We start from the raw sequence: 15,503 nt of genomic DNA, 5'->3' as shown, positions 1-15,503 counted from the left end.
GCCCCGTCCTTTTCTTTCACCGTTGCCTTGCCCCATTCTCTTTTTGCCACCGGCATGGACAATTTGTTCGAAGGGTCATTTTGGTTTTTGTATGCCAACGAACTTCTTCAAGAAATGCAACGGCTGGCCATATTTGTCCAAAATGTCCGACCACCCCAAACCCAAGCTCACATACGAGGAGAATTGGGATTGTTCGAACATGCCATCACATCGGTCCTAACAAGCCGGCCCCACCACCAAATTGCCCCACCCACCTCTCCACTCTCTTCCTTTGCTTGCTCACCTGATCCCCACCTCCCGCCAAAAAAGAAAATATATTCCCCTCGTTTTTTTAGTCTGCATATAAGACTTGGTCAAAGTCAAGCTTTGTAAAACTTGATCAACTTTATAAAAAAAAATATCAACATCTACAATACTAAAGCTATATGGTATGAAAATTAATTTCATGATGCATCTAACAATATTGATTTCATGTTTTGAATCTCGATATATTTTTTCTGTAAACTTAATCAAAGTTAACAAAGTTTAACTTTGACCAAATCTTATATACGAAGTAAAAAGAAGTGGAGAGATGGTTCAGCGACTTTGGCAAAGTACTTTCTATCAAGTCGAGAATACAATAATGTGTAATCAGGCGCTGGAGTATATTCCTCAACAGCAAAACGTAGTCGTAAACAACCCCTCTCACAGAAACGCATTATACTGCTTCCTCCTTTCCGATTTATAAGGCTCAATTCAAAAATCTCACCAACCAAGGTAGATGATGAGTGATGAAATATTTTTTATAGTTTGCAAAAGCACCCAATTAATGCTTTTGTTTTCCTCAAAAAATTATGTTTACGAATGCATTAATTGCATGCATGCATGCATAAAGTGCATGCATTGGTCGGTTTTCTCTTAATACTTGCATGCAATGATTGAATGCACCTTAAAGACTAAACATATGATGGGAAACAACCAAATTGAGCTTTATAAAATAGAAAAACTAAAATTTTAAGATAAGCCCTATAAACCGAAAAGAAGGAAGTACTAGTATAGTAAAGCAAATCCCCTCGCAAAAAATTAGAAAAATGATGGGGACCTACCGTAAAATGCATGACTTGACCTCGAGCAACTAAAAGCCAGTGCTCGTATTTTTGGGGACGGGAGTACTTTTAGGGAGTAGCAGTGCATAGTTTTCTACTTGTATTTCCCCGCAAAAAGAAAAAGTTTTCTACTTGTATACTCCCTCCGTGGCTCCGTCAACCAGACGTAATGGGTTTTTCTTTTCAAAGACCGAGGAACCCTCAGTACGCCATAAAAGCATGACTTGACCTCGGGATGCTCGTCACGCTCTTGTGTAAAACTCGAGGTAAAACTACAAAAATCCCGTCGAGTCAATGGTCCTTCCGGTCTTGCTAAAAATAGCAGTGTGTTTCGACAAGGAACCTCACACTAGCTGTCGTTCACATGAAGGTGGATTAGGAACACTCGGCGACGACCACCTACGGAATTGCTGCCGCACGCATGCAACCTTGGGATCTGTGCCTTTTGTCTTTAAATGATTATAGCCTGTTAATACGGCGCACGCGTTGTAGGAAGGAACAGTCTATACCTGTTCTTGCTCATTTATTGTTTCCTGTCCTGGCCACCATCATATAGAAAGTTGTCCCTACCTAATTAATGTACTCAACTATTGCCTACCTGTGGAGTTTTCTGCTTCATCGCAAGGACTCTGTAGCCAGATCCGAAAACCAGCTCTCCTCTCGGCTCTTTGTGGTGATTTCCAGTCATAAAATTTCGCCACAGAAGTAGTTGATTTCAGTTTGGTATAGCTTCTGTTCGTGTGCTGTTTAGCAGTAATCTTTTTCTTGAGTTCTTCGGCGCGAGAAGATGAGTAGTCCGGCAGATCCGCTTGACCACGAACCCACCGTCATCGAATCCATGTAAGTTCTTTAGTTTCAGAACATATTGGTAAGCAGAACTGCTGTATTAAATGAGTATGTGTTTATTTTCCTTTTGCTACTCTCCCCTTCAAGATCGACACAAGAAAAAAGAGCTGACCAGTGCGCCGCGGGGATAGCTCAAATGTCCGTCAAAGAGGCGCGGCCACTGTTGACGGTAGCTGAAGCAGACCAGCTAGATTCTTCTAATGGCAGCACAGAGCAGCACGTCTCAACAGTAGTAGACGGAGATCCTGGATCAAAATCAAGGACTCCAAATGTGATTGATGTCGAAAGGGAAAAGAGCGGCTGGGTTCGACGGTATGTTATATCTGTACAATTTCCTTCATGAACTCGATTTATGAGCTTGATGCACACGCACAGAAGGTTCGAATTCTGGAAAAAATTGTTGATTCTGTGGACATACCATCAACATAGAAATTTAATGTGTTCTCCTAATTTGTATGTAACGTTAATCGTATTTGTATGGGATTGACACTGGTCTTTTTTTTCAACTACAGTCACAGACACAGCGCAATGCCTGACGAACGAGCCGCTAGTGCAGAAAGGATTAGTGCACTGGAATTAGCATTTAGAGGATTCGCTGAGAGGAAAGGAGATGAAGTCGTAGTGCCTTCTATGGGGTTGACATTTGATTCGCTAGGAGAGGCCTACGACTACTACAACCTGTATTCATGGGAATGCGGTTTCAGCATCAGGTACGGGAAGAGTCGTACAAATGTCAAAGGTGCTAAAAGCATGCAAGAGCTGCTTTGCAACTGCGGGGTAAGCAAACAAACTCTATAATCCCTGTTCATTTACACCTTTTCAGAATATTGGATGGTTATTCAATTTAGTTTACTTTCTCATTAGGGGAAACCAAAGAAGGTGAACTCTACCTCTTCCAGAACAGAGTGTCCAGCGATGATTAGATTGCTGAGGATTGAAGATGATGGCTGGTACATATGTGAGTACAAAGTCTCTCACAACCATGAGATGTTACACACATGCGCCCAGAAACTCCACTTCCCTTCCCACCGGCACATAGACAAATACACAAGAGAGCTGGTATCTCAACTGCGTCAGAATAATGTCAACCTCAGCAAAGTTTACAGCATAATAGGGACATTTTTTGGTCGCATAGAGAATGTTCCTTTCACCAAAAGATGCCTGAGGACCTTGTGCGCGAAACTAGGCAGAGACCAAGCAGATGAAGATGTTAAGAAGACAATGGATTATTTTGCTGAGCTGAAGCAGAGTGACCCTGAATTCACTTATACAGTTCGTGTAGACAGTGAGAGTAGAGTTAGAACACTGATATGGACAACTGGGAAGAGCAAATTACAGTACCACTACTTTGGTGATGCTGTTACATTTGATACTACCTACGGGACAAATCTATACGACATGCCATTCGAACTATTTGTTGGGGTTAAAAACCATTTCCAGAGTGTTATATACGCTGGTTTACTTATGCATGATGAGAAAGTAGAGAGCTTTAACTGGGTTTTTTCAGAGTTTGTCAAGTTGATGGGAGGGAAGAAACCAATTACCATTCTAACTGGTAAGTAAGTTGTCAATTTGGTAATATATATTTTTGTAATGAAAACTAGTTGGATCTGATATTGACCAATATTAATGTAATATTCACAGACCAAGCAAGAGCCATGGAGCTAGCTATCGAGCAAGTTTACCCAGATGCAACACATCGTTGGTGTAAGTGGCACGTTTTAAAGAAAGCAAAAGAATCGCTCGGGACTTTGTACAACAAACAGAGTGAATTCAGGGTTGAGTTCCACAAATTAATACAGGAAATGTTGACTGAAGAAGAGTTTGAAAAACAATGGAAAGAGTTGATTGACAAATATTCACTGCAGAAGAATACTTTCCTCATACAGACTTATGAAAAGCGACATATGTGGGCGAAACCTTATTTTGCAGGGAAGTTCTGTGCCAGGATGACTAGCACACAGCATAGCGAAAGCGCGAATCACATGCTCAAGAACTACGTACCTCCAGGCTGCCCTATGAATCTTTTTGTGAAACAATATAGCAAGCTTCAATTCGATAGAGACCAGGAAGAAGGTTTTCAAGAAAAACGTACTAGATTGGTAAAAGTTTCAGTACTCATCTCTGTAGTAATATGCTTTTGAAAATGAAATTTATCTTAGAAACGCTTATTTTATAATAACAATAAATCTAAATTTTACAGGGAGGTGTTGTACTAAAGGCAAACATTCCACTGGAGAAGCACACAAGCAAAATATACACGAGGACAATGTTTGAAATGTTTGGTTCTTATATGTATGCAGCTGGCTCATACACTATATCAGAGATAACACCGAAGAAATTGTACAGAGCAACTCATGTGAATGCAGAGAAAAGAAGCAAGTACTGTAAGACTGATTTTGAAATAGAAATAACTGATGATGGGGAAAAGTACAGATGCCAATGCGGACTATTCGACCACATGGGTATGGTATGCTGCCACATAATAAAGGTATCTTCGGTGCAAACTATGAAATACTGAAAATCTAATAATGACCTATGATTGCTAAGGTAGATTGACATGATATTCTTTTGTATTGTCTGGTGATGATGGTATTGGATGTTAAAATGATCCCGGCACACCATGTCATGAAACGATGGACAATAGATGCACGTGACATCCTACCTGACCATCTTAAACATTACCAGAAAGACATGAGTCCTATTGAATCTCCAACATACAGAGACTCTTCTTTGTACAATGCCGCACTTGAGCTGGTCAGACTTGGCGACACAAATGTTAAGAGTTACGAGTTCACTATTAATTACACAAAGGAAGGATTATTGAATGTGGCCCCTCTTTGCAATAGGGGAGATGGCATGAGTGTGTTGGACAAAGCTTCAAGTGTTGCTAGGTCAAATGCAACAAGCAAAATCAGGGGAGATATGAGCATGAACATGGTAGCTGATGCACAAGAATTTTCAGAACTCCGTCACATTCATATGGCAAAACGCACAAGGTCTGAAAGTTCGTGCATGAATGGAGGTGATGCTAACGAAGGTGAAAGTTCAGAGTTAATGAACGATGTATTCTCACCTGATAGAAGTCACCATGAGTTATCCGCGCCACCTCCAAAGAGGTTGAAAGGCAGACCTCAAGAGAGAAGGCGCCTTATGAGAAGAATGTTAAGAGATCGAGATTCTGCAAGATTTGCAGGGGCGAAGGACACAAATGCACAACATGTTCAATGAGAGGTGATGCACCGGTTAAACCGCGAAAACAATCTACTTGCACAAATTGTGGTGTAGCAGGGCATCGACGGAACAGTTGCGGCAAGAAGGCAATGTTCAACGACAAGATTGTTATGGAATGAATCATGAAGTGTTGAACCAGAATAATGAAAAAAGTACATTGGCATTTCTAACATGTATCTGCGATGAAACAGTCTCTTTTGAATAATTCATGTTGTTTGAGTGCAAAATGGAAAACAGCATAATGATTAGTTTCTTTTATTGTACTGGTTCTTAGATGCACCGTGTTTCTTATATTCATTTCTTGCTTTTAGTATAAATTTATATTTATATGATCGAATAGTAACTTATTTTATTAATGAGTTCCTCAATGTTGCGTAGATATTATTATCCACCTTGTGTAATAATTATGTTACATTGCAAAATGTCTTCAATTTCCGCAATTAATTATGTATATACAACTATGAAACATATTTATATATTTATTTATTTTACATTAAAAAAACTTCACGTACCGCCGCCATGTTGCCCAACATTAAAAATAGAAACAAGGAATAAAGGTCATAATGGGCCGTTTGCCCGTACATGTTCATTCTTTTGTCATGTAGGGTGAAATGGACATGACTGATGGGCCGAGGCCAACTTGAAGGAGTGGGGCGAAGGGCCTGCAATTAATACAATCACTGTCGGATTCAAATTTCAAAAAAGGACGGCAGGACCGAGCGCGTGTGGTCGTCTTTGTTCTATATATAGAAGCAACGGCTGTTCTCCAGGCACATAGCCTATACTTGCAAACGTGAGTTAGACCTACGGCTTCATCAAAGCTTTTATATCCATAAGATATTTTTGAATTTCAAGAATGGCTAAGAGGCTGAGGTCTGGTGGCCAGATCCATGCGGAGGTTAGTGAAGATATTTTTATTGCATATTCAAATTGTTGCTATTTTACTCCACAGGAACTAGTTCCACACGAGTTGTTGCTATTTTTATGTATATTGCATTTTCAAATTTATGTTTTCTAATGCAGCGAATAGTGCTCATGCCTCCTATGTCAACAGCCATAGCTGTGATGGAGGTTGGAGATATACTTGATGATAACTATTCTGGAGAGGTAAACACTAAATAATATGTTAAAACTATTTAAAGTTTTTTTATTATGATCAATCTAAAAACAATTAAACCTTCACTAACTCAGGCATCCGTGGGTTGTTACATTAAAAAACAACTAATCAGGCCGTGAAGGAAGATAAGCTGCTACTAGCACAGGTATTTTTTTCTAAATTTTGTAAACTAAATTATATTATTTTGTGGTTTATTTTTGTAATTAACTATTATACAAAATCTTTGATATTTTTTATTTTAGGAACATGTATGTTTCGAGATCGAAGAAGGATACGGAGAGACCAATCCATATGTGTCTACCTTGTTCGACGAAATATGGTACGTGGAAGACGTTGGTGACTGTTGCTCCCGCATTTCTTCAAAATTCAAAACAAAGAAGGATGACAACGATGAAGATGGAGAAGAGGTTGACAGCTTTGCATGCAGAAGGCGTAAAACTGGAAGCCAGCCAGTGCTCACTGCCATTTAGGGAAAATATATTAATAAGCACTTGACGGTTGTGTTGGCTATCTATATATGAGAATAAAAATATGCTATTTTCATTTGAATTTAGTTATATCACATGTCTCACCTAAGAATTAATTTCTATTTCAGATTAATGTGTGTCTTTAAATATGTGTGTGCTTGTATAATGCATTTTTTTAACTTTAAAAATAAGTATTACTCGATGATTCAAACTAAATATATATCCGTTTAGTTTTTACATTGTATCGGCGCTGGTCATATTTACTTTAAACATTACAAAGAGAGGACCCAGGGTCTTCTCTTAATGAAGACGGCCGCAGAGCTATAAATTCTTTGCTTTTAAAATCAAACGTGTGCACAAAAGCCGGTTTCGTAGTGCCAAAAGTCTTATGTCGTACGCATAAACAGTGACACATATTAAATGTTATGTCATATTAAATTGGGTCGACAGCTATTTTCCGAACGTGAAGCTATCAAATATAAAGTTAAAACTTAAATGTGTGCCTGTAAAGTTATCCCGCACTTAATTCAGTTTTTAATGGACTGCGTAATGCATGGCGTGAACAGTATGCAAAATGCATTGTTTACCCGCCGAATAACGTGTGTAGAAAAAATGTTTCACGGTCAGGGCTATAAGTATAGGATCGCGTGGAGGGCGTATACGTTTGCGCGGTGCTTGTTCTTTGCTCGACAGACGTTTGCTCTCACGAGCTTGAGTAGATCTGGTCGTTTGCGAGCGAGAAAACGGATTTGCAATAAGGTAAGAGTTTGTATCTAAGATCTATAATTTTTACATACGAATGCGTCGGCATATATTGTTCTATATGGTTTCTTACGCATATATTGATTTTTTTGCATTTGTTTTGTAAAACCAGAAACATGTCAAATTCGTATACTTTTGCACTAGAATCGGGAGGTGGCTGGGGACTGGGAGACGTCTCCTTGATGGGTGCTGGTGGGCGTAGTTTAGTTCTCAGTAGTTTTGCGCCAAAGGACATCAAGCTTGGTATAGCTGGTTGGTGTGAGAACAAAAAATCTCTTATCAGATCAATTGGTCTAGGTGGGATTCTTACCATGCCTGATATGCGGACATTCAACCGAGATTTCACACAGTGGCTCTATCAACGGGTAGATAGTAATAAACGTTGCCTCAGAGTCGGAGTCAAAGAGGTTGTAGGGATAAACGAGATCCAGGTATCTAGAGTGCTAGGCATTAGATATGGTGGATCTGTATCTATTAAAAGAGATGATGGGATCCCAAGCATTGAAGACGTAAGGAACGCAAGGGTTATGTTATGTCTGGTTAAAGATGGTTTGCAAAATATGAAAGAGATAACAGTTCCAGAGGTGATCGAGGTCCTGCGTAGAGTTTGCAGCAATTCAATGACTATTCAAGAAGAGGTTATGACAAAGGTGGCCTTTGTAATGCTTTGTACGACAGTTTTTTTCTGTCCAAGAGAGAGTCGGACATCGATACCTTTAGATGCATACGAAATGGTAAAAGATCCGTCTATTCTTCACAAAATGAACTGGGGGAGTATATAGTTGCTGAAATTTTTGACGGTGCGAAGAAGGTTCAAAATTCTCTTATCACCGGCAAAAGAAGATTCCACGTATACGGATGCATAATATTCCTTCAGGTAAGCATCGTGCCTTGTCATGACTTTTACAAACAACCATGATGCCTTCCTTAAACTAACAATTTTGGTTCCAAAACATCTGACTGCAGATACTGTACTTTGACACGGTCGACACGGGGTTTATCCGCGTTGACCAAACATCGACGCCTAGGGTTTCTTACTACACAGGTGTCTGCATAAAGGCACTTATCGAGGATGATACAATTTTAGTGAATGGGAAAAGGTTATATGGCTCCATGTCGGTAAGTTATAAATCTGTATTTTCTAGTCATAACTATGATTTAATTAAAATATTTCATCAGGCCAAGGCATCGGATCAAGCTATAAATGGACAGCAGTGCCAGCTGGAAGGTACAACCAAACAGGTAAGTAGAGGCATGTCCTTATTGGACAACCACTCGAGTAATTAATTGAATACATGATGATTCATTTTCATCGAACAATGCACAGTGCAAGGCATGGATAATTGATAGGATAGAAGAATACCGTAAGAGCATGGAGGAGGAAACCAGGGACTTCTACGCAGCCGGTGCAACGTCGGCTGACTTTACAGTGCACACAGTACGCGAGCACGAGGCCAAAATGATCCAGAAAGCTGCCAAGCATAGAATAGAGTTGGTGGCATACATGAAGGGCAAGGGTTACTACGAGCATGTTGAAAAATTGAATTGTAGCTTGGAAGAAATGTCTTCTATGATAGCAGGTGATTGTTATTTTAATAATTTTACACATAAATGATAATTTATAATTTGTTAAAAATGTAAGAAATTATAAACTTTGCCAGCACTGATTTAATATGTTGTCAATTTGAAACTTACACAATTAGGTTTGCGTTTTAGCATGGGGAATTGTTTCGACGCAGTGGGCGACAGAACACTGGAAAACAATATGTCTATAGATGAAGGTATGGAATATAGAATGTAAATATAAAATTTAATGGCATTTTATTTTACAGCAAAATATTATTATGATACATAATTTATGTTGATCCTAATGAGTGAAGGCGGTCATCATGATGACATTGTTTTTGCAGCTAAAGTTGACTTCAAAACAAAAAAATAATTATTTTTTTAAATTTCATATAAATACTTTTGTCGTTAGGCTTATATCGAATTTTTGTTAAAAGACGTCCAAGATGCTCGCATTTAGCAAACAATAAATATAACATCACAATCGGGACTTGTAGGACAATTTAGTATGACAGGGAAACGTTCATCGACAGGAGTAAACGGTAGATACCTTCTGCTTCGACCTGGATCAACATCGGGTAATTTTGATTTGAATTAATAATTAAAAAACGTATTTGTATGTAATAGTAATTTTGAATTAAAATCTGAGCATAATTTCTACAAGTTTTGCAGGTTTTGCTTTGCCGGACCTTAACAATCCAAGTTACCGCAATGAGCATGATTTGTTAGTTCAAGAAAGGGAGGAAGCAAATTTTTTTGAAGAAAGCAGACTTTCCTTCGACAAACATGAGCATTTGGACGAAGATATTGTTTACGTACCTGACAATGCTAGTGAATTTCCTTTTCTCTTTTTAACATGATAATTATGATTAACAAATAAAAATTGGACGTTTCATTGGAAATTACATATTTGAATTTACCTAAATTAAATGTTTAATGGCGCGTCTTATTATACAAAACTTACATAATATATAATTATGACTATTTGAAATTCTGGACGAGGAAAAATTAATCCTTTGTGCTAAACTAACGTTAATAGATTTGAATAAGATTTACATATAACTATTTCTTTAAAAAAATTCACTAACTATCCGTAATGCAAATGATCTACTTGTTATCTTAACATGCATAACCGTGCCAGTAATATTTTAATATATATAGGGAAGAGGGCACGTGTTGTATCTTCCGGTTCAGATGAAGACAGTGCCGAATTTGAGCTTGAGCTACTGAAGAAACATATAATTAATGAAAAATGTGGTACATCACCGTTTGACATTGGTGCAAAATATCCAACATTTGGAACAGGATCTTCGGAGTTAGCTTATCAGAATCTAATAGGTTGTTCGCGTACAATCAAGTCAAGGTTCGTTGTAAACTTATTATACCTATACAAGTTATTTAAAATAGAATTTTATGTTGAAGGATAATGTTAAAAAAACAGGATATGGGTGGAACTTACAAGACCTACTAAAATTAAGTTGGATGGGAACACAATATTTGTGTTACTAAAGCCGGGTGGGAGGATGAATTATGTCGGTTTTGATATGTTTTGCCGCATTAGCCGGGAGTATGAGTCGAGATGGTGTTTAAGCGGCGATAACAGCCGTTGGAGACACTTTCTGCATCCTATGTTTGCGGTGAGTGTAGCTAATTATTATATTAAAATATTAGAACATGTTTTAATTTAACTTTTAATGGAATGCTAAGTTGTTGATATTTAATATGCAGGGCTCTATTCTACACACAACGAATCCATGGTTTAAGAAGCCGATAAACAACCTTTTCGTGGGTGAACACATTGGCTACGACGTGGAGTCATGCAAAATGGTGCGTTTATTAGATAATTTTTTTATTTATAGCAATATATGAAAAAAATGACGAGAATTGAAATGAATTGTTTACAGTTGTTCGCTCCATACCAAGAAAATGACAAGAGCTGGGTCTTATATATATTCGACCATATCGAAAAGAAGCTACATGTGCTAGATCCGGTAAGGTCTTGCCTAGGAGAGACATATGTGGAGGAACATCATGTTGGTAGATGTTCAATACTTATAAAAGGATTGGCAATGTGCTTCGAGACGTCTTTTGAAGGCATTGACATAGGAACCAATGGGTGGGAGTATATCTTCCATACAAATCTGAATGCAAAGGCATCAAGGTTGGTTAAGGTACGATGGTTATGTTTGTTTGGTATGATTTTCAACTAACATTTTTGAAAATAATGCAGCGGTGAAAGTGGTTACTATGTGGTTCACTACATGACAAATTTTGATGGATCAGAGGTCCGCGAGAAGATTAATGCGGTATGATACATTAAAATGTTTTTAATTACGTCTCTATTTTGTAAATTCATTACACTGGGTCATATATATGATTTTCTCCTTCTATTCATAACTTTGCAGATGGATCTACACGTATTAAAGAGGAACATGCTACAGCTAGCATGCAGGATGGAATCAAACATGGTGGTGGCACCTGAATGTATCATCGGTTTTTAATCAATGTTCAAGATCTTGATTTGTAATAAATAAAATCAGGGGGCAGAAAAGCACGTTGTAACAATTAATCCTTATTGCTTAAAATCGTCAGAAGGTAGACAACCAATTTGTAATAATTAAAATTAATTGCTTGTAGCAGAAAATCACTCCGTTCAATTATCAGGTTCGGTCCGCAAAGGACATGACTAGATAAAAGAAAACAAAATTTAGGTATGTTGACCGTGCGGATGCATTGGGAAAGAAATGCATGTACTGGTTTGACGCATTGTTTGTTCCTGGGTAGCAGCCCTTTGTCGTGGGGTAGCCGGCTCTGTAGATCTGTCTGAAGTTAAAATGATCCAGGGTCGGCATACACGGGTGCGTTGCCCCTTCGAGTGCGACGCGACCTGACTGCTGGAGCGTAACTAGCATACGTGTTGGTTGCACGGCACATGGATCCTTGTCGTTTGTTGTGTGGACATTTTGCGTGACAAACAGTAGACCTGTGCGTGCAGACATCTGCAGTGTATGCTATAAACAGTAGAAAGGGATAAAAGAATTAGCAGAAATAGTGTCACATAACGCGTGCTAGGATGCTAGGATGTACTACCGGCGTGTTGTAGCCTCTGCACTGCTAGCCGCTCTTAATTGCTGAACTGTCCGGCTGTTCGGGCGAGACGTTTTACAGGCCAGAGAAATTGGTACCCCAAATTCATTGCGTGTGTACTACATTACCACTCCGATGGAGAAACTTAGATCCGATTGACTTAAAGACTGGAGCGGATGGGAGCTGGTGAATCTTATCTCTTCAGCAAGAACCAGAGCGGTGGAAGCGAGTTCTACGCATCCGGTGGCCTCGCATTATCTTCCAAGGTAAGTTTCTGAAAACTTTCACCGTCGGTACAGGTCATTTGTTTCTTCTATTCCGACCGCCGGTTTAATTTGTTTTATGTCCTTGTGTAATCTATTAGGAATCAAATGAACTTGGTTAGAGGCCGCCATGGAATGGCAGACCACATGGTGTAGATTTTAGATCAAGTTCAAGTCTTAATCGTTTTGGTGGTAGACGCGAGTTGAAAGCGGAGGCGTTCGGTGAGCATCTGGAATCTGTAAGCTTAGATGGATGCATAGTGAGGAGCAGTTACGTGCCTGATGCTATAGGATTAGCGATGCAGAACTGGGGCGAAGAACAGAAAGCATTAGTTCGTGCGATGGGCCTTGGTGGGTTACTGCATCTTCGGAAAACAGGGAATTTTTTTATCTCTTTCACACGATCTCTGCTTGATAGGATCGACCCCAATGACAGTACGATGAGGCTGCCAGGCGGTGCGAAGTCGATCTTGGGCGAGATGGAGATTTGCTCTTATATGGATATAAGGAGAGGAGGTTTGACACTGCAGAGGAACGGCAACAGTCCAAGTGATGATCACTACATGAGTGATAGGTATCTTCTGGGAATGGCTCTGATTCCACAAGAGATCACTGTGAACGATGTAGTTAGTATACTACAAGAACACGTGGACTCGCCGATGACTCGAGAGTAGAGGATTAAGACGGAGGTGGGAACGGCCATGCTTGCTGTTTCCGTTGTATTTGGACCACGAGATGGTCACAACCACGTGACAAATGATGCATACTGGCTTGTCGAAGAACCATCCAAACTTAGTGTTTGGAACTACGGTAGATATGCTCTAGAGGAGGTAATGCGAGGTGCCCTGTGCCTGGCAGAGTCCAAACGAAAAGGAGAGCAAAATGTTTGGCTATATGGATGCCCAACTATTTTGCAGGTATGAAGGACTTGTTATATCTACTTAATTCAGCATTGCAATTTACAACATGTGAATCCATTTGTTGATAACAGAAAAAAATCTAACTGTGCATTAATACATTTGAAAAACAGATACACTACTTCAACTCGGTTGATACCGGTTATCTCACCATCGATACAACAAAGCAAGCCGCGGTTAAGCTGTATTCAACTTCTGTAGTGAGAACTTTCATCGAAGCAGATACCTTCGAAGAGGATGGCCAGGTCAAGTATGGAGGCTTGAAGGTTAGGAATGTAGTTATGTTATTAAGCAATTGTATATGATATATATTTAATCGTGGTATATATATTTATATATATATATAACTGTCTATGGATGCAGGGAAAAGTTGCTTGTTCTGGAAAAGCTATAGCTGCCGGTTGTATACACTATGAGGTAATCAGAAAAACCGAAACACTCACCATGTTTATCTTTTGTATGGTTAGTAAACTTAATTAGATTGAATGGTTAATTTTTTTTGCAGACACTATTATACCTAAAAGGAAAGTTGAGAATGTCTATGTTAAAGGCAGATTCAGTATGTCATGAGTTCAACGAGCTCATGTCCAAGGATCATTCAAATGATGTTGGCATGATAAAGAGACGGATAGAAGAGCATGATATGGCACAGACTCTATCGAGGCTTCATGAATGGAAAGATAACGACGCCAAAATTGCAGATCTGTAGAGGGGTATTACATTCTGTATGTCTTCAATATGTTTACTCATGTGATCCATGTGTTTGATCCATTAAACTCATGGCAGCTTGAGACAACATTGGAGAAGAAGCACTGGGCAAAATATATGTTGTTGCTTAATGGGATGTCGTCCTTGATATCTCAGTTATACCCCGGCTATCATGTTGATGCTTCTAAATGGAAAATGAAATGCCATAAAGTGTTGGCGGACCAAGTGAAGAGGTCAACATACTGAGCTTTGATTTTTCATTTAGATATAATTATTTATGTTTTTCAATATTTGGTAGTCTCTAAAGTTCTGCTGCAATGTGCTGGTAGGGGTGATACTGCATTCTATGTTTTACTCATCATATTGAGCTTCAGTGGGCAAGAGATAAAGCACATTCTTAACACGGTTAGTAGTTATTATTCTAGAAAATTGCACATGTAATGTGGAAAATCATTAATCAATTTGTAATGCTGACATAAGTAAGTTGTTTCTTAATGCAGAATTCTCTGGCATTATTCAAGCTTAATGTGCTGCAGTGGTTGGGTAAAATGGATGCGAACATATCAAGTTTCCCAAGGGAAATCATACCATGTTAAATTCTGAGTTACCTAAGTTATTTAACTGGTAGAGCGGCAACAAGTCGTGGTATTGTAATGAATGTCATACTACTTACTATTTAAGACATATATCGATTGTTTTAAATTAGTTAAGCGCTATGAAGGATGTGGGATATATTTCGTAAGCTTAAATTCGACAAGTACTATGGCTATGTCTCTGAATGTTTGTTTGGTTTTATTTGTCTATATTGTCGTTGTATATTTTATCAGCATGTTTCATTTTTTGAAGCATGGTTGAGTTTTTATTTATATTTGATTCACTGTATGCTACGTACATTAGGGTGTATGTATTGTTGGGAATGTAGTAATTTCAAAAAATTTCCTACGCACACGCAAGATCATGGTGATGTATAGCAATGAGAGGGGAGAGTGTTGTCTGCGTACCCTCGTAGACCGACAGCAGAAACGTTATGACAACGCGGTTGATGTAGTTGTACGTCTTCACGGCCCGACCGATCAAGCACTGAAACTACGACACCTCTGAGTTCTAGCACACGTTCAGCTCGATGACGATCCCCGAACTCTGATCCAGCAAAGTGTCAGGGAAGAGTTCCGTAAGCACGACGGCGTGGTGACGATCTTGATGTTCTATTGTCGCAGGGCTTCGCCTAAGCACCACTACAATATTATCGAGGACTATGGTGGAGGGGGCACCGCACACGGCTAAGAGTTCGATCTTGAAGATCAACTTGTGTGTCTAGAGGTGCCCCCCTGTCCCGTATATAAAGGAGCAAGGGGGGGTGCGGCCGGCCCTAGGAGGAGGCGCGCAGGAGGAGTCCTACTCCTGGACTCCTCCTACCGGGAGTAGGAGTCCCCCCTTTCCCTAGTTGGATT

At 39.3% G+C, this 15,503-nt stretch overlaps 2 protein-coding genes and 1 long non-coding RNA gene across 3 annotated transcripts; all 3 read left to right on the top strand.

Moving 5' to 3' along the window:
* The first annotated feature begins 1,696 nt into the window (after positions 1-1,696).
* Positions 1,697-5,492, top strand: LOC119359429 (protein FAR1-RELATED SEQUENCE 5-like). Its single transcript, XM_037625625.1, has 7 exons — positions 1,697-1,925; positions 2,019-2,243; positions 2,444-2,708; positions 2,796-3,486; positions 3,576-4,033; positions 4,135-4,422; positions 4,579-5,492. Exons 1-7 carry the CDS (start codon positions 1,873-1,875, stop codon positions 4,627-4,629), a joined length of 2,031 nt encoding a protein of 676 aa, XP_037481522.1. The 5' UTR covers positions 1,697-1,872; the 3' UTR covers positions 4,630-5,492.
* A 705-nt stretch (positions 5,493-6,197) lies between these two features.
* LOC119349416 lies at positions 6,198-6,898 on the top strand. Its single transcript, XR_005169420.1, has 3 exons — positions 6,198-6,272; positions 6,357-6,427; positions 6,525-6,898. It is a non-coding gene; the product is annotated as an uncharacterized LOC119349416 (long non-coding RNA).
* Positions 6,899-12,333: 5,435 nt separating this feature from the next.
* LOC119349339 lies at positions 12,334-14,800 on the top strand. The gene is made up of 8 exons (XM_037617385.1): positions 12,334-12,430; positions 12,529-13,344; positions 13,458-13,610; positions 13,708-13,761; positions 13,850-14,057; positions 14,131-14,285; positions 14,382-14,457; positions 14,553-14,800. Exons 2-5 carry the CDS (start codon positions 13,129-13,131, stop codon positions 14,051-14,053), a joined length of 627 nt encoding a protein of 208 aa, XP_037473282.1. The 5' UTR covers positions 12,334-12,430; positions 12,529-13,128; the 3' UTR covers positions 14,054-14,057; positions 14,131-14,285; positions 14,382-14,457; positions 14,553-14,800.
* The last annotated feature ends 703 nt before the right edge of the window (positions 14,801-15,503 follow it).

The sequence above is a fragment of the Triticum dicoccoides genome, chromosome 1A (assembly GCF_002162155.2).
Source record: "Triticum dicoccoides isolate Atlit2015 ecotype Zavitan chromosome 1A, WEW_v2.0, whole genome shotgun sequence".
NCBI classification, from domain to species: Eukaryota; Viridiplantae; Streptophyta; class Magnoliopsida; order Poales; family Poaceae; genus Triticum; species Triticum dicoccoides.
The sequence above is the reverse complement of the archived record's forward strand: the minus strand, read 5'-3'. Positions and strand labels throughout refer to the sequence as shown.

Bases quoted from the DNA above. Each gene is read 5' to 3' on its own strand.
- LOC119359429 (XM_037625625.1), top strand. From the start codon at position 1,873: ATGAGTAGTCCGGCAGATCCGCTTGACCACGAACCCACCGTCATCGAA. The intron at 2,709-2,795 runs GTAAGCAAACAA...CTTTCTCATTAG, and splicing joins AGCTGCTTTGCAACTGCGGG to GGGAAACCAAAGAAGGTGAA. The intron at 4,034-4,134 runs GTAAAAGTTTCA...TAAATTTTACAG, and splicing joins AAGAAAAACGTACTAGATTG to GGAGGTGTTGTACTAAAGGC.
- LOC119349339 (XM_037617385.1), top strand. From the start codon at position 13,129: ATGCTTGCTGTTTCCGTTGTATTTGGACCACGAGATGGTCACAACCAC. The intron at 13,611-13,707 runs GTTAGGAATGTA...CTATGGATGCAG, and splicing joins TCAAGTATGGAGGCTTGAAG to GGAAAAGTTGCTTGTTCTGG. The intron at 13,762-13,849 runs GTAATCAGAAAA...TTTTTTTTGCAG, and splicing joins CCGGTTGTATACACTATGAG to ACACTATTATACCTAAAAGG.